This window comes from Sorghum bicolor, chromosome 6 (assembly GCF_000003195.3).
Source record: "Sorghum bicolor cultivar BTx623 chromosome 6, Sorghum_bicolor_NCBIv3, whole genome shotgun sequence".
NCBI classification, from domain to species: Eukaryota; Viridiplantae; Streptophyta; class Magnoliopsida; order Poales; family Poaceae; genus Sorghum; species Sorghum bicolor.
In genome coordinates this window covers 54,671,971-54,695,393 of record NC_012875.2, presented here as the reverse complement: position 1 = coordinate 54,695,393, position 23,423 = coordinate 54,671,971, and the positions used below count along the sequence as shown (strand labels likewise).

Here is a 23,423-nt window from a genome sequence, read left to right as displayed (position 1 = left end):
TTAAACACACCCAATACAACAACACACCGTCCATCTCTCCCTCCCCCCTCTCGCACCGCCGCGCGGACACGAACACGCGAGCCACCGAACCGGGCCGAGCCCGATCCCACCGGCGAGCCGCGGCCCCGGGGCGGGGAGGTGGATCCAGGGGCGGGCTCCTCTTCGCCGCCGCCGATGGACTGCTTGGGCCTCGCCGGCGCGGGTAGGTCTGAAAGCGGAGGCGGAGGAGGAGGGGGCCGGAGCGGGAGCGGGAGCGGGGGCGGGGGCGGGGGCGGGGGCGGGGGCGGTCGGGACAGCCCGTTCGCTCTCGGCGGCGGCGGTGCGTCGGCGGCGGCGTGGACCCGGCTCGTCAGCTCCGGCGTGGAGGACGAGCTGGTGGCCGCGTCGTCGGGAGGAGGAGGTGGAGGACGCGCGGGGGCGAGAGCGGGAGGGCTTCCGCAGGGCCACTTTTTGGAGGCCTGCTTCCTCTGCCGGAAGCCCCTCGCCAGCAACCGCGACATCTTCATGTACAGGTACGCCGCTCTGCCGCCGCCATGACTACCGCTACCTCGCCTTGATGCCGCTCGTTTTGCTTTACGCTTGTTGGGGGAAATGGTTTTGGAATTTTCTGCAGCGGGTCCCGTGGTATGGACGTTTCCGACGTCTTTGGAAGGTGTGTTTTTCCTTGGATGGAAGAACAGCAAATTTGACGGCCGAATCATCTGCCGGAAAAGTGGGAGTCGGACGTATTAATTCCCAGAATTTTATTTTTCTTCTGCTCTTTACTGAACGTCCAGCCCAGATTAATAAAAAGAAAGTGCTAGTAGCATGAAAAATTTGGTGAGAGCTCTTTTTCCTTTTTCCGATGTGTTGGTGCGAAGTTTTTGTCATCCTTGATGTGTTCGTTCAGGTTGCTTTTGCGCGTGAATCAATTAAATTCTCGGGACCCTAAATTGGTGCTCTTATTTATGACCATGTCGTGAGTTTCCTGCCAATTTACCACGGAGACGGATTACACTCTGTCGTTTGTTCTTTATACTCTGCCGTGAGTATATGGAAGCTGGTAATCGGAAAAAAAAAATCTTCTCTGCTAAGCACGGGAGCTTTCTCGTTTTGTTACCTGTGGGGCGGTAAGGCAGAAGTAAAATATAGTAGTAGTATTCGTCAATGACGCGTTGGGTATCGTCAGGTCCATGAATTTGTGGACAGGTTGAAGCAGTTCCATGAGTTGCGTCCCCTTACAAAATTTCAGCCATGACACTGGTTTGATGGTTCTGTTGCACGAGTACAAGTGGTGCATAGAGTATTTTTCTCTTAAAAAAAAAAGGTGGTGCAGACGTGCAGTCATCCAAAGACGCTAAGGCCTTGTTTAGTTTCCAAAAATTTTCAAGATTCCCCATCACATCGAATCTTACGGCACATGCATGAAGCATTAAATATAGACGAAAACAAAAACTCGCGAGACGAATCTTTTGATCCTAGTTAGTCTATGATTGGATAATATTTGCCACAAACAAACGAAAGTGCTACAGTAGCGAAATCCAAAATTTTTCACAAACTAAACAAGGCCTAATCTGATGGGTGACCTTGTGTCTCTTGTGCAGAGGTGACATCCCGTTCTGTACCGAGGAGTGCAGGAGGGAGCAGATCGAAATGGACGAGGAGATGGAGCGGAAGGAGAGCACCCCCAAGAAGGTGGCGCCGAGAGCTGCATCCCCCAAGGACGTGGACTCCCCGCCGAGGCCTCCCAAGGCCCGGGCCGGGTCAATCCTTGCCGGCTAACACCGTTCGTGAAGAAAAGCTCACAAACGAGCTCGCGTGTGTGCTTTGTACTCCTCCTCCCCAAAACCAAGAGATCAGATCGCCCTCTTTACCACCAGGAACTATCGCTACAGTTACGTATATGGGTTTGTGTTTTTTGTTTAAACCCCTTGCGCCATTGGTGGCGCCGTGACCTACTCAGTGCCTGCCTGCCCGCCTGCCTACCTTGTATCGCTGATGGTGTATGGAGATGGGAGGAGAGGAGAGCGCACTGGTGTCTAGCTAGGACTCTGCATGCATGCAGCTCTTTGTGCTGCTGCGTCGTTCGTTCGTTGTATCATGTATGGGTGTTTCTGGCCTTCGTTTTAGGGGATTTTTGTGAAGAAAATCTCTATGTGCTAGTAGTATTAGTCGGTGATGGTGCTAGGCTTAAGGTTTCTCCTAATGCTGATGATGAAAAGTAGAAAAACATATGGCTACAGAAGAAATAGACATCTGAATGGACCCTTGAGTTGAGTCCATGACTTGCTCCTGTATCATCGTGGATCCTGCTTTCCTTTCATTTAAGGATCTTCTGATTGGCGACAAGTCCTGCTTGAGAACCAGCTAATTAGTGTTTTCTTGGTCGATACCTCCCATGGTTTTTATGGCTGGTGCTGTGCTAGTTTAAGTGTGTGTGGCATGTGCCATTTATTATTGCTGTTTGTTCAAAACGATGAGAGCAGTTAGCTTAGCACTCCTCACTAGTTATTCGGTTGGCCGCTGCTTCAGCATAAGAACATCAACCCCTGAGAATGTCTTCGAAGTTGCTCGAAATGTAAGCAAGCAAAATACTATCAAGAACGCTTAGCTGCAATGGTATAGTGACGATGTTTCGTACTACTAGTAGTGCGTAAGGATTTGTCTAGGAATGGAGGCTTTCGTTTTTACCCTTTGGTACACGGAGGCGTGCGGCAGCGAGAAACGGCGCGGGAAGCAAAAGCTAAACCAGGAAAGTCGATTCGTACAGACGGTACAGTCCTCGCCGAATCCACAGCAGATGTACTCGCGCCGCAGGCTAAACGACACCAACTTGCAACTTCGCCGAGCCATGCCGGAGTGGGGAGCATTGACCCTGTAGGCTATAGCCCCCCCTCTATTCTCGTCGAGCTCTTCCACCACTTGCAGGGTTCCCTCCGGCCACGACGCGAGTCAGGCTAGAGCATTGTAGAAGAACAGCAGTACGTACAGCACTGCAATTGAATGCCCATTTGACGCAGGTGAGGAACGGGTACTGTTGAACACTGACGGGAGCTTGCAGGAAGCAGCAGCGGCAGCGGTTAATGCCGCCCCACAAAGCACGCCGGTTATGGCCTTCCAAAATATTTTGCAAAATGGATACTGTAGATTTTTCGTTTGTATTTGACAAATATTGTTCAATCATGGACTAACTAGGCTCAAAAGATTTGTCTCGTCAATTCCGACCAAACTGTGCAATTAGTTTTTATTTTTGTCTATATTTAATACTTCATGCATATGTCTAAAGATTCGATGTGACGTGGAATCTAAAAAATTTTGTAAAATTTTTTGGAAACTAAACAAGGCCTATGCAAAAACATGGAGGACGCAGGGCCCGCCCGTCAGCCTCGCCGACATCTGCGCACCGCACCGCGGGCCTGGCTGCCAGTCCCTCCTCGAGTCGCTGTGCATTGCTGCAGAAGACTCACGTCCACCGCACTCGCCCTGCACCTGCACGGCTACCTGCACCTGTCTTCTCTTCTCTTCGTCAAGGACCGCAGGTCCGCAGCAGCACTGCAGCAGCGCTTGGAAGAAAAGTTCCCTGGATGCGGAAAAAGAAAAGAAAAGCGCGGGCGGACGCCGACGGCCCATGTGCTCGTTCCTCCTCGTCCTCGTCGGTCGTCACGGGCTCACGGCTCTTTCGCGCACCGGAGTCCGGAGGGAAGAAAATGATGGCGCGCCGTTGGTTTGACGTGAGTGAGCTCGATCGATCGATGGGTCGCCACTCGCCCGCCCACCCGAGCCGAGAGAGCCGAGAAGGCGGGCGCACGGCGGCGTGCCCGAATTGATGAGGATTCGCAGGGAAGGACTGTGGTCGGTGATGGCGCCTGGCTGACTGCCACCCCACTACCCGGCGTCCGCTGCCAAAAGCGACCAACGAACCGACCCCCCCAAAACCCAAAAAGGCTGCTCTCGGCTTGCGTCATCTGCCCGGCTTTTCTCTGCTCGGGACTTGTTTAGTTCTAAAATATTTTGCAAAATCGATACTGTAGCTCTTTCGTTTGTATTTGACAAATATTGTCTAATCATAGGCTAACTAGGCTCAAAAGATTCGTCTCGTCAATTTCGACCAAACTGTGCAATTAGTTTTTATTTTTGTCTATATTTAATACTTCATGCATGTGTCTAAAGATTCGATGTGATGGGGAATCTGAAAAATTTTGCAAAATTTTTTGAACCAAACAAAGCCTTAGGGGTGGTTGGGCAAATGGGCAGGCAGAGAGGCATGCGGCCCGCAGGGGGAGTTGCTGTCACAGTAGCGCAGGCGCAGGCGCAGGGTGCCTGTGTCACTGTCACCTCTCACCCACGGGCTACAGTGAACAAGTCAACCTTTGGAAAAAAGAAAAAAATCAAACGCAACCAAGTCCTTTGGGTTGCACCACGATGCCTGACTAGGAAGGAACAAACAGAGCAAGGCTAGCCCAGCCTTGAAGAACCAGGCCCAATGTAATACTGTTCTTGGGAACAAAAAATAATGGGTCGAACAGAACTGACCCGGCCTAGCCCCAGTCTCTGCTCACGCCGATGATTTGGGCCGTTCGATTCGCGCTTCTTCGGTTATTAATAAGGAGCAAATTACAAACGTGTCCCTTCACGGAAAGCGTAAAATTTGGTTCGCCAAAGGCGGAAACGACTGTCCTTTACTAGCTACCAGTACCAAGCTTGCTCGCAGCCGCTGCTGTCCCCCCGCGACGCCAACCCCGATGCTCGCCACCACCGCCGCTTCCCTTCGGCCGCCCCTCCGCCGCTTCCCGAGCGTATCCTCTCCCTTGGGTACCTCCCATGGAGGCGCCTCGCTCCTCCCATGGCGCAGGCGGCGGTCGCTAGCCTGCCGCGCAGACCTGCAGCAGGACGCGCCGTTCGCGGCCGCCATCGGCGCCTGCGTGCTCGCCTCGCTCGTGCTGCCCCCTCCAAGGCCCCGAGGGGAGGCGGTCGAGGAGGTGGAGGAGGAAGGGGAGTTTGGCTTTGGCGCGACGGACACGAGGATGGCCGTGATGGGGATCATCTCCTTCCTGCCTTACTTCAACTGGCTGGTGAGCGAGGCCCAAGGGTTCAGTGCTTTTGCTCTCCATTTTTTTTTTGGCTTTGGTTTCATGGAATTTTCGGTCTTATTTGGTGCAACTAGAGCTGGATCTTTGCGTGGCTAGACAGCGGGAGGCGCCGGTATCTGGTCTACGCTGCCGTCTACTTGGCTCCGTACCTTAGGTGGTTTGTTATTCTGAATCCTTACTCCTTAGAAACCAATTTCTGTTGCCTTTGTTATGCTTTGGATTAGTTGATTTTGCGTTCTGGCATGTTGGTTTACTTCAGACTTGCTTTTGCAAAAGCTTGCGTAACTTTACATCCGTCAATTGTTAGTTGTCTGTGCCTGTTGCTGTCGGATGAGCATCTTTTGCTGGGGAGATACTTATATCTGCTATTCTATCTGTAGAATCCGCAAAACCTGAGTGTTAGTGTTTGCGATTATGGCCTAAGATATCAATGTGATGTTTATGCTGAAGGTGAACTGTTCTGCAGTGCATTTCACGGGGTATTGCTGGCAGCCCACAGCCCAGTGTCCTCTGTGTACTTTAGTTGTAGTAGTATAGTATAATGTTGTGCACCTGTTCAGTAGATTATTCTGAACGAAATGAAGTGACAAGTTACTTCAACTATCAGTGGAAATAATATTTTGTTGTATCCTGTAATTCTCATTTCCGTTTGCCATGTATGTATCGCTCTTGTTCTGTAATACAATACTAACTGTTCCACAGGGCATAAATGTTTCTGGTTATTCATAAAAAGAAGAAGAAGAAAGTTTTGCTGTTTTATCTGATCCCTGTGTTGGAGATTGAGTTCATAATACCTTCCAAGTTCACTGATAAACATTGATATTCCTTTTCAGAACTAACTTATCGCTGTCACCTGATGAGAGCTGGTTACCTATTGCTAGCATCTTTATCTGCATTTTACATATTCAGGTCAGTGGATGAGGTTCCTTATAAGCATTGAAGCAAGCTGCTTCTTTTTGTACTGAGATGCTTTCTTCCCTTGCAGCTAGAAGCAGGCATCAGGAGTGGTGATATTGAGAGTTTCAAGTTCATCGAGAGCGCTCGGAAGCTCATCTTTCCTAGTGCTGCTAAAGAGAAGTATGGCGACCATGGAAACAAGAGAGGCTCAATCGGAACGGTACAGTGCAAGGAGATGTACATGTTAACCTCATGAAATTTCTTCTCATTATACTTAAATGATCTCCTTTGTCATTTGTTCCAGGGCGATAGACAAAATAGAAGGATACCAACAGCACATGAATCTAGGGAGAGGCTTCGCAATTCAGATATCTTCAAGAGGAAGCTTGATGACTCCAACGATGAGAAGCAAAAGAAGTCAGATTGGAACTGAGGCTCAAAATGCTCGTTTTCTCCTGCATTTTCCTGAATCAACTGAAAATGGTATAGGGGGATGCATGAATTTGTAGGAAGCCATGCGGCTACAGGTGAAACTGAAATGGAGCTGTAGCAGTCTGCTGTTTCAAATGGGTCTGAATCGTCAGATTTTTTTTGCCCCTGGCTCCAAATACTAGATCTTAGGAATAGCTAGCTTCTTACAATGTAGCGCGCACAAATAACTTGTCAGCCGAAGTGGACACATCACATATGGTGACTCCAGTACTCCAGGCTTTGAGGCTCCGTTGTGTACTCGTATGAATGAAATCATTTTGTTGTCTACTCATGAATAAAAACATGTTGTTTTTAGTGTCTATGTTTCACTGTTCGTGTAATCCCAGGCTGCAGTTGGGGCTTGGGAGCTGGGAGGGGAGATCAGATCCATCTTCCGTCTCACCGGCATGACATGTGTTTCATGTTGCTCCCGGCCTGTGACGTGCGATGTAGCTTGCACTACCACATACTCTATTTCCGATTCCGACGGTTCTCAGAATCTCACTTCCGCCAACCGCAAGTCCGCAACCGCCCGCGCTACGGCGCCGCGCCACTGTCCACTGAACTACAGTAGTGCTGGTACTTCCGTTCTCTCCCGGCCCGACATGGCCAGGCCAGCGCGCAAGGCCCTGATGGGCGCGCCCCCTTCCGCCGCGCGCTCGCGTGGCGGCCCGAGGCGCGCGCTCCGAAGATCCGCTGCCGCTCTCTTCCTCGCCACCCTCGTCGCGCTGCCCTTCGCGGTGCTATACCGCGCCGCCGTCTGGCGCTCGCTGGGGGCTTCCTGGGGGTGGGAGTGGGACTCGCTGCCCTCCTCGTTCGCCGCATCCAAGGAGGAGGGCGCCGAAGCCGACGATCTGGTGAACACGCTTGCAAACCTTCTATTAATGCTGATGATTTGGTGATTCACTGTTCTGTATGATTGAGAGTCTTAAGCATAGTGACATTGACATTCTGAGTTATTGGGCATTTGAAGTTCGTCGTTGTGTCATATGTCTGTTCACTTGATGTCTTGGAAACGGAAGGCTTACCTTAGGATGAAGCAACTGAAACCAGTTCTCTGCAAGAGAGGAGCGAGCGTCGACTGAAATCTGTTGGCCGTGGTTTTTAGATCGGCTAGGACATTAGAAGTGTACATGAGCACGGTTGATTTTTTAATGAAACATGCTTCGTCCATCTAAACTAACCCCTTCTGATGCCATAGATCGAAAAATGGAAGACCGATACTGTAGTCGTCTCATCCTACTGTATTTTCGGTGTCAGTTCGACTGTATATCCATCTGGAATGAAATTACTGTGCCTTGGAACATTTTTTAATTTTAGATACTTTATTTGAATCTTGCTAAATAAGTAAGTTATTAATGTTTGCTGCTGGTCATTTTTGTCATTCACTCTTTTTCATTAAAATATCGATTGATGATATTTTCCCAACCTGGATAGGCCAAACAGTTTAGCTACAGCATGCTGCAAAGCTTATATATATATGTAATAGTTATGCTTGGCTTCCAGTTAATCACAAACTGATGTTGGTTGTTCACATGGAAAAATGCTTGTTATAATGGCAAATTAGACTTATGACAACTTACTAAGTAGTGATCATGCTAAAGTCTTACTACTTATCTCAGTATTCAATGTAATATCTTGTTTGATTTTTTCTGCATGTTCTATGCATTTCCCCATCCTGTTGGCTCTCAAAAGATCCGTTTTGTTTTAGTTTTGCATGGCTAATTTTTATATTTGAATAGCCAGTGGATTAGTCACTTTGCTCATCTATGCATTGGTTTCCAATTAATATATAATGATCTTTGTAGGACAGTGAAGATCTCAAACTTGAGCGAGTCCTAAAGAAGGCTTCTATGCGAGACAATACAGTTATCTTGACTACACTTAATGCTGCATGGGCTTCTCCCGGGTCTGTGATAGACCTTTTCACCGGTAGCTTCCGTTCTGGTGTTAGAACAAATTTGCTGTTGAAACACCTTGTAATTGTAGCATTTGATCGGAAAGCATACGAGCAATGTGTCAAAATACATCCCTATTGCTTTGCTCTGGGAACCGAGGGTGTGGATTTCTCTGAAGAGAGGAGGTTCCTGACTTCAGGATATCTTGAAATGATGTGGAGAAGGCTAGATTTCTTGCGGTTGGTTCTTGAAAAAGGTTACAACTTCATATTCTCGGTAAATTCTTCAATACATTAACTTGACAACTAATTATTCCCATTTTGCAGCGGAGAAAGATTCAGGTGTTGTTTGTTTGTGAAATATGACCTGATGAGTTATTGAATATGTAAATGAAAGTAATTTGGTAGTCTTATTTATCTTTCTTTTGTTTTAATCTAATTCCAGGATGCAGACATTATGTGGTTTCGCAATCCATTCCCACATTTCTATCCTGATGTAGACTTTCAGATTGCATGTGATCACTATGTCAGGAATGCGACCGACTTGAGAAATATTGCTAATGGAGGCTTCAGCTATGTGAAATCAAATGAACGAAGCATAGAGTTTTACAGTTTCTGGTATTCATCAAGATTGAGGTATCCTGGCTATCATGATCAGGATGTATTCAATGCTATAAAGCATGATCCTTACATTGTAGACATTGGATTGACAATTAAGTTTCTGAGTACAAAGTACTTTGGAGGGTTCTGTGAACCAAGCAGAGATTTGAACGAAGTCTGCACTATGCATGCTAACTGCTGCATTGGGTTGCGAAGCAAGATTCATGATCTGAGGATTATGATGGAGGATTGGAGGAGTTATTTGTCCTTGCCCCCAAATTTGAAAAGATTGCAGATATCTGCTTGGCGAGTGCCACAAAATTGCAGGTACGATATGCTACACTTACTTCAAACAGTATGAGGTTAAGCTGGTTTCGGCGCACTGTTGCTATTGTGTCTTCATCTTAATGAGTAGTATTCATTTTGCAGTCTTTCATGGTCGCACCGTTAAGGCAATAAAGCATGCTAGGGTCAAGAAAAGGATGTGAGATCACTGATACACAAAAAAGGTTCCATGTATTTTGATTTTGAATTAGTCGAAAAGCTGCCCCCTAGACCTTTTTTAGTGTATATAGTTTTTCCTTATGCCAATTTCGGCAGGCTAATTTCGTTTGTACCTCAATATGACTCATGACTGCTTAGTGCTTAACATAGGTTGCGATGTTAATCGCTGACTTGACTGATAAGTTTCATCTGTAAGACAGAAACAAATGAGCTGCACTTTCTTGATGCTATCGCTGTTGCTAAAACTGCGTTATTGCTATGCATCTCATCGGGACAAAGAAGATTCAGGCTGTCCCATTTGCTTCTTAGATGTTTTATTTACCTGGATGTGCAGCTAAGCATGGTAAGCCAAGCATTAAATTGCATCACAGCATCAGTTTAGGATTTGGATGGATCACTCGGTTCGGTTGCATAGGTGCAGTTACTCTTTGAATGAGCAGCTCGGTTAAAGCTGATCCGGGGATATAGCCACATCAGCATCAATTATGGCGATTCAATATATTTCTTTGAAGGAACTCAACGTTTTTCATTTGCATGCTTTCTTTGAACCTCTAGGCGATAAGATGTCACCAAAGACGCACGAACAGCTAAACAACCCAGTTCCATTTTCGATTGGATAAAATGCAGTAAACTTCATTCATTCTATCCGGTAACTATCACCATGAATGCATAGTCGACTACTGTTTGTTTCATGGAGCATGCTTCTTTTTATGGATGTAGACGCTCACTAGTCACTACAAACGTACTCCAGAGTGTAGTCGTCTACTGCACTTTCAAAAAAAAAAAGAGCTGTCGTCTACGGAGTAGGGAGTACGGAAAAAACGGGGAGCTGGGCCGCGTTCCAAATTCTGTAGTCTGGCCGTGCGTCCGCTATCTCGAGATGGGCCTCCATTGGGCCACTTCATTCATACTGGACGCGCACGTTGGTTTAGTTTTTTTTTTCTACACAGGCCGGACTGACAAGCCGCACCTACGTCCATAAACCCCAGAACTGACCTCCTCCCAGTACCTCGCCGCCGCCGCCGCTTCCCACCCCTCCCGCCATGGCGAAATCGTCATCGTCATCGCCGACGGCGACCGCGTCTGCCTCTAAGAAGCGGCGTTCCAGAGGCGGGACCGCAACCCTAGATGAGGTGAAGAAGCTGGGAACCGAGCTCCTTTCCTCGCGCGCGCACCTCAACCACGCCCCCGCCCTCCTCGCTCTTCTCTCCCCCACCGCACCGCTCGACCTCGCTCTCGAGGCGCTCATCTCGCTCCAGTCCTTCTTCGTACCACTCATCCCATCCATCCCCTCCGCCTCTGCGGCAGCCACCGCGGGGGATGCGGGCAGCGACCCCGAGCTCGTGTTTGGAGCCTGGCTGCGGCAGCGGTTCGACGAGCTCGTCGCGGCGCTGGTGGAGCTCAGCGTGTCTCCACACAGCGATGACGCGATCAGGGTGAACTTCGATAGCATTACTAGCATCTTATCTGGGTGTGTCGAGTAAATGGTTGAACACACAATTTGGCTCTACTCTTAGTCGCGTACCTTTTGTGCTCTCTATATATAGGATGTAGCACTGGATGCTCTCATGGATTTTGTGAAGCTGGGGAAGGACGGGAAGTTCCAATCGGCAATTTACCACAAGTTTCTCTACGCTGTCGTGAGTTTCTCTTCAATTATGGCATTGCAGATGTTCGATTTTTGCCATAGAAATGTATAGTTTCCCCTTATTGATGGGGAAGTTTGCGTTGTGTCAGAGTTGAGCTTGTTTCTTATTTGATATAATCTCTGTTTGTTTCTACTCAAGTAACCGTGCTGCCAACTCAATATTAGCGGGTAGCGACTATGTATCTCCTGTTTATTACTCTAGGGTTTGCTCTTATCTGTCCCCATTCTTTCTACAGGTTCATGCTGCTGATCCTATTGATACGTTGTTAGAGCTGCTTGGATCAAAGTACTTCAAATACACTGATGTTTGGTACGATGTGCTCAAATTTTCAATTGTATTACTGGCATTTTTCTCAATATGTACTTATTTTCACCCTACCATTGCTTCTGCAGTTACTTTACGTACACTAGCTTAGACAAGATCGCCAACAGTCTGGGCAGTAAAATCACTGGTAGTCTTCAGTCTTTCTTTTGTTCTTGTTTGATCATCAGAACACTTGCATAGTTTGACATCTACTAGTTTGTAACCCTATTGTTTTTCTGTTCAGGCTCTGGAAAAGATGCCTTGCAAAGTGGAAGTGGCGGGTCAGAAAATAGGTATACTTTCTTTTACATGGTATACATCTTAAATCTTAAGCTCTAGACCTGTAGTTTAATGCTTCCAAAAACAACTTCTGCAAAGTTCACACTTTGGAGTCACCATGAGACCATAGAAAATTGCATTTCTGTGCCAACTTTAATGATTATTACAAACCTATGCACAACAAATGCATGTACCTCATGCTTCCTTCTAAAAGAATCGTTGGTAGGAAAGTCTTGTGTTTAGGTGTTATTGCTCCAGTACTAGCTTCTTGGTTTTCGGCAATTAGCGTGGAATCGTGGATTTGTTGCTTGTATTTCATCCTGCGCTTGTGCACTCTAGCGATTTAGCAAAGGTTTCTACCTTGTGGTTTTATAGTTTTTGGCTCTGGAAACTCAATCCATAGATTGTGGTCATTGGTGTGGATTGTTTAAAGCATGATTATGCGTTGTCTTACCTGTCAGCTGAAAGACCGGAACCCTGTGTCCCTGTCTCTGTTGCTATATTTGATTCCTTTGAACATCTTCAAAGTTGTATAGTTCTAATGTCTTATGATGTTCTTCAACTTCCATGACAGTAGTATTTTTGTACACAACATATACAATCTTTTGGCACATGTTCCTTCAATGGATTTTCAAAAGGAATCAACATTTGATATGTGGAGTACTGTTGGTGAGTATTTTATTATTTGTTTGGCACTCTAAACTTTACTCTCATTTACAATAGTAATTTCATGTATTCTTGTGAACCTACAAAATAATTCTCATTTAAATTATAAAATGGCTTTTATATTATGCTTTTATGAACCCATATGCATTAAGGTGTGATTAGTATTCTTACTCTTGCCTTTTGGTTTTGTACTTCTGATGAAGGGCTGTCTTCTAAAGGAGAAAAGGACTCTTCCAAGGTACTTCGTCATATATACCACAAATAAACTGGCATTTTTTGAGCTTAAGCTCAAATTTTCTGGCTATTAACTGATGGAATTATTTAGGACACTTCTACTCACATCAAGAAAAAATTACAATTGAAGTTCACTAAAGCATGGCTGTCTTTTCTCAAGTTACCACTGCCGCTTGATGTGTATAAGGAGGTAAAGCTGTTCTTGCCCTGAAAGACATAACTATGGTTACTGTTGTACCTGAATTATAAGCCCTTGCAGCAATGATTTTCTAATCCTATTGCAGTCTAGTGCATTATGGTATGGTAACAATTTGGAAGATGAAAATAAAAATATTTATCGTCTGCTTTTGCTAATCTACATTACGAGCACTCACTTTATTTTGCAGTAGTTAGGTGCTTCATTGTTAGCTATGGTTTCCTGTCTTGATTTTTTTTGGGGCCTTGCAGGTCCTTGCTTCAATTCATCAAAATGTCATTCCTTCAATGTCAAACCCTTCCATCTTATGGTAGGTTGTACGATTTCCTTATTATTTGCATATCAGTTCAACATTTCACTGACATAAATCTTCTTATATGTATGACTCTTCTTTTTTCTGCTGCAGTGATTTCTTGACTAGATCATATGATATTGGTGGTGTTATCAGTGTGATGGCCTTAAGTGGCCTTTTCATTCTTATGACGCAACACGGTCTGGAGTATCCAAAATTCTATGAAAAGCTTTATGCACTACTTACTCCTGCTGTTTTCATGGCAAAACACCGGTCAGTGTTCTTGCAAGTAAGTGAAAAAAAATTATGGCTGCCACGTTATCGTGCTTCTCTGAGTATGGTAGATCACCCTTTTTTTATGATGAATCAACTTCTTGAGCTGAAAAATATCATAAAGTTCCACTATGGGAAAACATCAAGGTCTTAAAATGATAGCAGCCATCCGCAACTTCGTATTTTATAAATGCTGCTCCAGAGCATCTCATTCAGGCCCATATACAGTGATTCTTTGCCATCTTTGTCTGGAAATATTTTTCAGCTGGAACAATCATGGCCATCTTAATGCGGACTCTAGCAGCTGGCATAAAGAATTATCCATGTGCAAGATATCTACGAATTATAGTCGGCTAAACTTGTAGTTTATTAGTTAATCCTGAATGCTTGAAAACCGTGAGAGGCACCTTTGAGTTCGTGTCCATTGCTGTTCTAGTTGTGGACAACACTTATGATTGAAGAGGAGCAATATCCATAATACATGCTGTTGAATCTTGAAATAGATTTTCTTTTTATTTTTATGTAAGTATTATTATCCTATTTACCATTTAGTTATTGCTATCTGCTGACATTTGACTTGTTTTCTTGCAGCTTCTTGACACATGCCTGAAATCTTCTTATCTTCCTGCATATCTTGCTGCTGCATTTGCAAAAAGATTGAGTAGACTTGCTCTTTCAGTTCCTCCAGCTGGAGCTCTTATTATTATTGCTTTAATTCATAATCTGCTGCGGAGACATCCCTCAGTTAATTTTTTGGTCCATTGGGTATGTTACTTGCTACACCTTTTTTATAGTTGTACTGGGTGTGTAGGATGCTTGATTGATTCAAGTGTGCATACACCACTGCCCACTGGGCAGATTTTGAGCTACATTGGTAGCATATTCAGCCGCATCTTCCTATTGTTGTTTCACAGGCTAATTTTTATGCTATGGAATTCCTTTCAGGAGGTTGATGAGAGTAATGCCACAGGAGAAGCTAGTCAATCTAAGAAGATCGGTGCTGATCCTTTTAACAATAATGAGGCAGACCCTGCAAAATCTGGTGCAATGCGTAAGTATTTCATCATATCAAAGAGATGTTATCTCATCCTTTTCTTTTTCTTTGCTTTGTCTCCTTGCAGTCCTGAGTGACAAGCCATCACCTAAAAATCTTTCTTTGAGCTCAAGTTACAGTACTTTCAATTCCCAAGCATGTTTTTTAACTTGATGGTCAGATTAAGGATTTCACGATAAGGAGACTGAAATATGAAGAATTAGAACTCTGAAATAGAAAGCAGTAGAATTGTAAACTTCATCTGTATTTTCTTGGTATGCTGACCTAATCAACCTACCTTGAAATTACCTATAGAAACTATACTTTTCTCAAATAAAAGAAGAAATTTAGCTTCATACTTTTGGCTCATTGCTTTATGATGCTGATGTAATTTTCTGTCTTCTGATTCATTATTTTGTGTTAAGAAAAACTTTAGAGGAAGCATGTTTACTATCAAACTATATTGTATGAGCTTTAGTATTTACAATTCTATTGGTGAACTGCTATAATTTTTCTTCCTTGGACCCCCACCTTTTTTTAAGAGCTTTCAGCACTGTTTATGCACTATGCTATAAAATATCCAGGTTGTCATGACGCGATAAGGTTCTTTGATGCATATCCTAAGGTGCCATCAACTAACACTGCAATCAGTGAACAGCTGAAACTGGTGGGAACTTAAATGAAATGGCCCTTGATTGATTCTATGTCGTCTGATGTACTAACATTTTCGGACCAAACTAAATGACTATTTTACATTATGATTTATCCACATGGTTAGATAATGACAAGTTCTAAATTACAGCCTGAAGTTACATCCATAATAACTTGTGGATGCAACTGCAAGTTGATATGCTTTCATGTTATGGCAAGCGGAGACGGTCCAAGGGCCCACGTGGTACTGTAGCACGTGCAAACAGTACTGCATGAACAATATCGGGCAGATTATATTGATTTGGTTTGTTAGGAAAGAGATAAGTTAGATTGATTCAGTTAGAATATTTCCTTAGGAGTCAAGTCTGTGATCTCTTCTATAAAAGAGAGAGTCCGGTATTGATTGGAATCAAGCAAGGAGAACATAAGTAGTCTACAGACGAAAGGGTTCTTACCATAGCCAATTCATATCAATGTTTACATATTTATGCCAATAACACATTCATTTATATTTTTTTTTGTGAACTGATTCCTCTTTATCATGTGTTATGTGCTACAGGAAGTTCTTTGTGGGAAATAGACACGCTTCGCCATCATTACTCTCCTGCAGTTTCTAGGTAATTGGAAAGTAACTTGCTGTCCTGATTGTTATGCAGTTTTCCTTTCTGTGTGCTCATTTTCTTGTGGTACTATTAGATTTGTCGCATCACTTGAGGAGGATCTCACTGTCAGGGCCAAAACTACTGAGATGAAAATAACAGACTTCAGTTCAGGTTCCTATGCAACAGTTTTCAGGGACGAGGTACGCCTTCAAAACCAGAGCTGCATTTGCATATTATCTGTTGCCAATTGCCTTGTCCATTATTAATTATATCTGGAATTTTCCAGAAAAATTCACCAGTCTTTCAATTTTGAATTGTAGGTACGTCGGCGGATAAAACAGGTCCCCCTTGCATTCTACAGAACCACACCAACTTCGTTATTTCTAGGATCAGATTTTCCTGGATGGACCTTTGGGGGCCAACACAATAGCACCGTAGAAACTATTGTAGAGGGCAATGAAAAAATCGAGGTGGTAGGGGCTAGCGACAGCACACCTTCCAAACGGTTGCGGATGGAGGCCTGAGAAGGAAACTCAGAGCGAATCTCCAAGAATTAGGCCGTTGGCTTGTTGGGGTAGCGTTGGGTTGTTGTGTGGTTCTCATTGGGAGTTTGGCTTCCTAGTGTTATCTCTAGGAATGTCTGGGTGTTGTAGCATCAATTTTGAGCTGAAACGGTTATGTGAGGAAACTATTATTTCTGTTACAACTAATATAAGATGTAAGCCTGATTGCCAATTATATAGAGGAAATATCGTTTCAGCTTATTCAAGCGATTCAACAGTATGCTTTTCGATATATTTATTCGTTGTTCTGGACGAATGCTTTTCGATAATGCTAACGTGTTTTTGACTTTCGAGGGTACGTTCTGTCATCTGTGTCTCAAGTGTTGCATAAAATACATAATAGGTGAAGACTCATTAAAATAAACGAAAATTTGGGTCCTTAAGTAGAATTAATTAGTGACCGACTAGACCAAATGACTACGAAATGAGGAATTTGATGAGGCTTACTGTAGATTTCTCTTTCATAGATGTGATGGCCGGGGACAACGTCGTGTTCGGTGGCAATTATTTGTGACAACTCGCTGCACCGATGATGTTGCTGCTACTGGCCTTTACAAGGGAGGCTTGTGGACTGGGGTTGTCAAGGTACCTAGTCCACCCAAAAGAGCACGAGCTCGATGTGTCCTCAGGTATGTATTACTGTACTACATGCCCAGATATGCTCACGTATGGAGTCGCATTTTTTAAGACGTGGAATGTAGCTGCGACTGAGCTACTCCCAGTCACATGTTCGACGTGAGGACCTGAATTTCTGAACTAAAATATCTGTGTCTTGCTTATCTGTTTAGAACATGTATATCTCGGCACTCCAAATATCATGCTTTACAGGACAAACTGGAGCCAGTATCTAGGAAAATGTTCAGTGCCCGAGCTGCAAGAGCCAAGAAGTGTGACGAGCCGATGACAGCCACAAGAGCCAAGAAGTGCGATAACAGCCAAACGAATTTAACATGTACGTATTTCGGTGAGGCGTGCACCGTGCAGCTTCCATAGCCAACACTCCAACAGGGTTCACACGGGCTACCGGCCCCTCACACCTATCTCGTGCAGTCTGAGAGGAAGCAACTGCCAACTAAACTGCTCTGGAGCCAACGGTAAGAGCAACCATGCCTCAATTCACAAAAAAGAAAGCGCAGAAAGGGAAGAGGTTCCGATCCGGGGGGCAATTATTTGCGAATCCTGCATGCTCCACGCTTCTGGATTCACCCTGTTGTTGTCTCCAAATAGTCCCATGTCCCCTTCGTACCTGATCTTCTTGCCCCTAGAGCTCATATATAGAGAATTCTGTGGTCAAACCCATCTCAGCTCATGCTTAGGTTTATGTTCTAACTTTGCTTCTTATGCCGATAGTTCAAGGCCAAATCTTGAGGTGAGAGGTTGCTTAGTCTCCGCAGCTTCTAAGATCAGAACTCTGCTTTTAAGTTTGTTTTGGTGCTTTCCTTCCAGTTGTTTCTTTGTTTCTTTATGGAATTCCCAGTTTTTCTTACACGAGTGTTCATTTTTGTGTTCTTGAGCCCTGAATTCATGTTGATGTGGAATATATCCCCCCTTGTACCTGATATCCTTCCAGTTTGTAATTTGTGCCTGTAGTTCATCATGTAAATGCCTGAATTTTCCTTGAAGAATGGTTGAGTCATTAGAAAGAGAAAATATCTGCCAAACAGGAATAATCTTGAAATTTTCTTTTGGTTCTTCCAGCACATATGATGTTCAGCAGGAGGATGGACTCTTAAAGAATACCCCAGCTATCCTTTGGAATCAGGACTAAACATGAAGTTCATGCTCCATATTTTGAGCATCTTCTGCTGTTTGTGTTCCTGTGCACTTGGACAAAACATTTCTGTGAGACCCAGTGTTGTAAACATTGGAGCTCTTTTTACATTCAGTTCGACAAATGGAAGAGCTGCCAAGGTTGCCATCGCTGCTGCAGTCAATGACATCAACAAAGATCCAAGTGTTCTTCGGGGAACAAAGCTGGTTGTTCAGATGCAAGATACCAACTACAGTGGTTTCATCGGCATTGTTCAAGGTACCCCTTTCATGTCTCTTGCCTTTTTTTTAGCTAGTCCTCTTTGCCATTGCGACAATAAAACATACTCCTGGTTCCGATTAACAATAGTTGACATAGTTTGTCCTAAACGTCAACTATTTTTGACTGGAGGTGCCTAAGTCTTATTACAAAAATACAATCTGCATGGTGCCTTATGACTGACTCTTTATCCTTTTATCTTGCTTAGCCTTGCAATTCATGGAGAAAGATACAATTGCAATCATCGGGCCACAATCTTCAGTTGTTGCACACGTCATATCCCATGTTGCAAATGAACTCCAAGTACCTTTGATGTCCTTTGCTGCAACTGATCCGACTCTGACACCACTTCAGTATCCTTTCTTTGTGCGTACCGTTCATAGTGATCAATTTCAAATGGCTTCCGTTGCTAGCTTAATTGATTACTACGGGTGGAAGATGGTGACAGCCGTATATATTGATGACGATTATGGAAGAAATGGCATATCCTCCTTAGATGATGAGCTTGCCAAGAGGAGATTGAAGATCTTGTATAAGGCTGCAATTAGGCCAGGAGCAAAAAAGAGTGAAATGGCTGCTGTGCTAGTCAAGGCTGCAATGATGGAGTCCCGGGTTTTTGTACTGCATGCACATGATGATTCTGGAATTGACGTGTTCTCACTAGCATATAACCTTAGCATGACATCCGGTGGATATGTGTGGATTGCAACAGATTGGCTCACTGCATACCTCGATTCAGCTCCTCGTCTTGAAAGTGGATTACTGAGCACAATGCAGGGTGTTCTCACATTGCGTCAGCACACAGAAAACACCGATAGGAAGAAGACATTAGTTTCACAATGGAGTAAACTGGTGAAGGAGGATAGTGGCAGCAGTGGCAGCTTGCCCAATTCATATGGCCTTTATGCTTATGACACTGTCTGGATGCTTGCTCATGGGTTGGATGCATTTTTCAATAGTGGCGGAAACATTTCCTTCTCTCCAGACCCCAGACTGCGTGCAGTTGCAGGAGGAGCTTTGAATCTGGACGCATTGAGCGTCTTTGATGAGGGGATGCTATTACTAGAAAAGATCCGCAAAGTAAATTTCATGGGTGCAACTGGCACCGTAAAGTTGGATTCAGATGGTAATCTTATCCTGCCTGCATATGACATTGTGAACATAATAGGGTCTGGTTTGCGGACAATTGGTTATTGGTCCAACTATTCTGGGCTGTCTATTGTGTCTCCTGAGACTCTATACAAGAAACCATTCAATGTCAGTGCAAATCAGGAACTCCACTCTGCAATCTGGCCAGGTGAGACTGTAACGAAGCCCCGGGGATGGGTGTTCCCTAACAATGGAAATGAGCTGAGAATTGGAGTTCCCGATAGGGTAAGTTACCGTCAATTTGTATCAGTTGACAATCAAACTGAAACGGTGGGAGGTTTCTGTATTGATGTGTTTGCTGCTGCAATAAACCTGTTGCAATACCCAGTTACATATAGGTTTATACCTTTTGGCAATGGCCGTGAGAATCCAAGCTACACAGAACTTATCAGTCAAATTGTGACGAATGTAAGTTCTACTTTGTATTTCTGAAATAAGCTTCATTTACGGTTTTGTGTGTGTCACTGAGTCATGTTTTAATAGTCGTCTTTCTTTTTGTAGGGATTTGATGCTGTTGTTGGGGATGTAGCTATTGTCACAAATCGGACAAAAGTTGTTGATTTCACCCAACCATACGTTGGTTCTGGGCTTGTCATACTTACCGCTGTTAAGACACAGAGCTCGAATGGATGGGCTTTCCTGCAGCCATTTACAATCAGAATGTGGTCTGTGACAGGAGTTTTCTTTCTGATCATAGGAACAGTGATTTGGTTGCTCGAGCACAGAATCAATGATGAGTTCCGCGGTCCTCCAGCGAAACAGGTTATTACTGTTTTCTGGTGAGTCCTAAGCTCCTAAGTGTCTAACATTGACATGTATTTATATCTGCTTATTAATTTCCTTAATGTTTGCCATCAACTTACTGTCATCTTACAAGGCGGGTTGGAAGGATAAGCAGATCAATTTTTCCTTGTTAAAAACATTTCACTGCTTCTTCTGCACATATTTTCAGTCACTCGAATGTCACACACTTAACTTGCTATATATGTATATGCTCTTTGCAGGTTCAGTTTCTCAACTCTGTTCTTTGCCCACAGTAAGTGAAATGCAGCTCTTTACATTTCTGCACAAGAATCAAGACAAAGCTTCGCAAACATGCTCATCAGGAGTCATTTCTGCATCTTGGACTTTTTACAGGAGAGGACACCAGGAGCACGCTCGGCCGCTTCGTGATCCTCATCTGGCTGTTCGTAGTCCTGATCATCCAGTCCAGCTACACCGCGAGCCTGACCTCCATCCTCACCGTGCAGCAGCTGACGTCCCCGATCACGGGCATCGACAACTTGATCGCCAGCGACGAGCCCATCGGGTTCCAGGTCGGGTCCTTCGCGGAGAGCTACCTGGTGCACGAGCTGGGCGTCTCCCCGTCGAGGCTCAAGGCGCTCGGCACCCCGGACGAGTACAAGCAGGCGCTAGACCTCGGCCCTCGCAAGGGAGGCGTCGTGGCCATCGTCGACGAGCGTCCGTACGTCGAGCTCTTCCTGCTCCAGCACGACAAGGTCGCGATCGTCGGCGCGGAGTTCACCAAAAGCGGCTGGGGCTTCGTGAGTCGCCATTCACCCTCACTCACATATGCATACACGTGCAGCTCGATGAGTAGCAGTTGAGCTGCAGATGTTTGTGATAATAATTGTTTGGTCTGGTCTGGTCCGGCAGGCGTTCCCGCGGGACTCGCAGCTGGCCGTGGACATGTCGACGGCGATCCTGTCGCTGTCGGAGAACGGCGACCTGCAGAGGATCCACGACAAGTGGCTATCGAACGGGGCGTCGCAGTCCACGGCCGACCTGGAGCCGGCGGAACGGCTGCGGGTGCAGAGCTTCTCGGCGCTGTTCCTCATCTGCGGCGTGGCGTGCCTCGCGGCGCTGGCCATCCACGGCTGCATCCTGGTCCGTCAGTACTCGCTCCACGTGGCGTCCCTGCCGCCCCCGGCCGCGGTGGCCACGGGCGGCGACGGCGCCATCTCCCGCTCCCGCCGCAGCAGCATCCGCGCGTTCCTGTCCTTCGCCGACCGCCGGGAGACGCAGTCGTCCCTGAAGGGGAGCTGCAAGGACCCCGCGGCGCTGGGAGGGTCCAGCGGCAGCTCCAGCAACGGCGTCAGCAGCTTCACGTCGAGCAATAATACCAGCATGTCGAGGTAGTACGCACGGCACGATACGGCGATGCCTCACCAACAGCTAGTACGGTACATGTACATGTACGCGCGCCAAGGCCGTAGATGCATGCAGCAGCCGTGTACGTAGATGGTCGTAGCGACATTGATTCCGTTTTCACCGTCTGGTGTCGGTGCACCAACGGGTCCGTCCTGGCCTCCTGGGTGTAGTGAATTTGGATCTCCGTGTGCCGCGGAATTGTATAGATGCGTAAAGCAGCGCACATGGGGGGTAGGGCCTCCTTAATTTGCCGCACATGTTGGGGGGGATTAATGTCGGATCCTAGGCGTGTGATTAAGAAAGCTACCAGTAATCCAGTATAAGTAGTACGTAGTACACTGGTGAAATACATGGTTTTTTACAAACCCGTCACGGCGGTGCGACGCGAGTCCAGCGTAGCGGAGCCGCCCTCGGCAGCCTTGGTTTCTGGCCGCGCCAGTGCCGTGCCGTGCCGTGCCGTGCCGAGTGTCCCCCACAACCACAAGAACCTCGGGGACGGGGGCGGAAAGCGTCCGCCGGGGCTCGTGCCGGGTGCCGGATCGAGGGCGCGAAGGCGCCGAGAATCTTTGGCCGCGCTCGATGGGCGATGGCACGGCAAAAGATTGGCAGTTTGTTGAGCACTCGAGCGGGCGGGCGTCCGCCGTCCGGTGACCCAGCACGCGAACTGGCAACCAGGAAGTCCCAGCAACCTGTCGCGCGCGGGACATTTCACATTCCGTCCGTCGGCTACTCGGTTGTTGGGCCGTCACCATCTGCTGCTGGAGGCTGCATCGAAGGCCCCATCCCCATTTGCTCCGTTTGAATCTTGTTTCGTTCCTCCGTTTCTTGTGTAAAAACGGAACCGATTTTCGTTTTCTGGACGAGTTCTAAATTTGGCCTCAAAAGCCAAGTAAAATTACACTAAACTTTGCCCTTTTTTCTGTTCATCTGATGCATGGTTTTGTCGGTTTGTCCTCCGATTCCTAATCGCCGAACCCGGTAGCTTTTGACGACAGCAATCAGGGTCGACATGGAGCTACGCGTGCGCGCGGATGATGAGGAGGGACACGCTTCTGAGCGGACGAGACGATGAGGGTGGCTGGGCTGGGCGAGCATCATGATCATCATCACAACACATGGATATGCATGTCTCTCTTTTCTTTTCAGTACGTTTTCACCAGTGTTCTCGGGAGATCATGAGTAAGCTCGTGAGTCGTGACCGTACCGTACGTGAGTTGTCCGTGCTCCACAGACTACCAATAAATACGTACTACACGTACTTTGTACGTACTGCTCTCGATATATAGCTGTATGATGGGACGACCGCGAGTAGCAAACACCTACCTCATTCAATCCTCGAGGGCTACATACATTCTTTACCGCTGTACCGAGAAATAATTAATTTGTTGGAAAAAATACAACCACCAAAAAGGTTCAAGCGCTGATCGAGAACACGCCAGCCAGAGCAGCGCAACCGAATGAGCTAGCTAGCTAGCACGCGGCACGCAACAATCCTTCACACTAGTGCACTTGAGGACATGAAACGGCCTGATATCAACGCTCAGATCATCCACGCCGGACTGTTTTCCGCAAGTGCCATATGCGCACCTTCGCCAGCTAGCGCGCGCGGCGTCACCCCTCGCGTTCTGTTACGAAACCAATAGTAGAAAACAATTCACATGCGTTGCATGCACAGCTAGCAGAGATTCTGAAAGAAAAAACGAGTATAATCCTGCGAATTACGGAGACACGAGCAGGACGGGCCCACCCACCACGTCACGGGCACGACTCCAAAGTTTATTCCTAGCTTGCGCATAAAATACGAACAGAGAAAGCGACACGTCGGAATCGATCGGATTATGGCTGGTGTATGTACGTACAGATACAGGAAATAATTAAGAAGCATGTCAACTGGGCGGGCGATCGATGGATCGGA

General features: G+C 46.1%; 4 protein-coding genes across 4 annotated transcripts; all 4 read left to right on the top strand.

Annotated features, from left to right (window-relative positions):
• LOC8057708 (rRNA 2'-O-methyltransferase fibrillarin) lies at nucleotides 7–2,328 on the top strand. Its single transcript, XM_002448363.2, has 2 exons — nucleotides 7–512; nucleotides 1,584–2,328. Exons 1-2 carry the CDS (start codon nucleotides 175–177, stop codon nucleotides 1,759–1,761), a joined length of 516 nt encoding a protein of 171 aa, XP_002448408.2. The 5' UTR covers nucleotides 7–174; the 3' UTR covers nucleotides 1,762–2,328.
• Nucleotides 4,630–6,752, top strand: LOC8057707. Its single transcript, XM_002448362.2, has 5 exons — nucleotides 4,630–5,051; nucleotides 5,144–5,223; nucleotides 5,903–5,978; nucleotides 6,055–6,186; nucleotides 6,271–6,752. The coding sequence occupies exons 1-5, from the start codon at nucleotides 4,722–4,724 to the stop codon at nucleotides 6,397–6,399; spliced, it is 747 nt and encodes a 248-aa protein (XP_002448407.1). The 5' UTR covers nucleotides 4,630–4,721; the 3' UTR covers nucleotides 6,400–6,752.
• Nucleotides 6,813–9,746, top strand: LOC8057706 (uncharacterized protein At4g15970). Its single transcript, XM_002448361.2, has 4 exons — nucleotides 6,813–7,294; nucleotides 8,246–8,611; nucleotides 8,780–9,261; nucleotides 9,364–9,746. Exons 1-4 carry the CDS (start codon nucleotides 6,845–6,847, stop codon nucleotides 9,383–9,385), a joined length of 1,320 nt encoding a protein of 439 aa, XP_002448406.2. The 5' UTR covers nucleotides 6,813–6,844; the 3' UTR covers nucleotides 9,386–9,746.
• Nucleotides 10,411–22,362, top strand: LOC8057705 (glutamate receptor 3.1). The gene is made up of 21 exons (XM_021463639.1): nucleotides 10,411–10,874; nucleotides 10,986–11,078; nucleotides 11,323–11,396; nucleotides 11,480–11,538; nucleotides 11,635–11,683; nucleotides 12,244–12,338; nucleotides 12,539–12,573; nucleotides 12,661–12,759; nucleotides 13,017–13,075; nucleotides 13,172–13,346; nucleotides 13,922–14,095; nucleotides 14,276–14,381; nucleotides 15,574–15,631; nucleotides 15,711–15,816; nucleotides 15,937–16,137; nucleotides 17,887–18,208; nucleotides 18,417–19,765; nucleotides 19,859–20,136; nucleotides 20,362–20,393; nucleotides 20,495–20,901; nucleotides 21,014–22,362. The coding sequence occupies exons 1-21, from the start codon at nucleotides 10,482–10,484 to the stop codon at nucleotides 21,494–21,496; spliced, it is 4,647 nt and encodes a 1,548-aa protein (XP_021319314.1). The 5' UTR covers nucleotides 10,411–10,481; the 3' UTR covers nucleotides 21,497–22,362.

Bases quoted from the DNA above. Each gene is read 5' to 3' on its own strand.
- LOC8057706 (XM_002448361.2), top strand. From the start codon at position 6,845: ATGACATGTGTTTCATGTTGCTCCCGGCCTGTGACGTGCGATGTAGCT. The intron at 8,612-8,779 runs GTAAATTCTTCA...ATCTAATTCCAG, and splicing joins GTTACAACTTCATATTCTCG to GATGCAGACATTATGTGGTT. The intron at 9,262-9,363 runs GTACGATATGCT...TTCATTTTGCAG, and splicing joins CGAGTGCCACAAAATTGCAG to TCTTTCATGGTCGCACCGTT.
- LOC8057707 (XM_002448362.2), top strand. From the start codon at position 4,722: ATGCTCGCCACCACCGCCGCTTCCCTTCGGCCGCCCCTCCGCCGCTTC. The intron at 5,979-6,054 runs GTCAGTGGATGA...CTTCCCTTGCAG, and splicing joins TCTGCATTTTACATATTCAG to CTAGAAGCAGGCATCAGGAG. The intron at 6,187-6,270 runs GTACAGTGCAAG...CATTTGTTCCAG, and splicing joins AGAGAGGCTCAATCGGAACG to GGCGATAGACAAAATAGAAG.
- LOC8057708 (XM_002448363.2), top strand. From the start codon at position 175: ATGGACTGCTTGGGCCTCGCCGGCGCGGGTAGGTCTGAAAGCGGAGGC. The intron at 513-1,583 runs GTACGCCGCTCT...TCTCTTGTGCAG, and splicing joins CGCGACATCTTCATGTACAG to AGGTGACATCCCGTTCTGTA.
- LOC8057705 (XM_021463639.1), top strand. From the start codon at position 10,482: ATGGCGAAATCGTCATCGTCATCGCCGACGGCGACCGCGTCTGCCTCT. The intron at 11,539-11,634 runs GTAGTCTTCAGT...TTTTCTGTTCAG, and splicing joins TCTGGGCAGTAAAATCACTG to GCTCTGGAAAAGATGCCTTG. The intron at 16,138-17,886 runs TGAGAAGGAAAC...CAGCACATATGA, and splicing joins AACGGTTGCGGATGGAGGCC to TGTTCAGCAGGAGGATGGAC.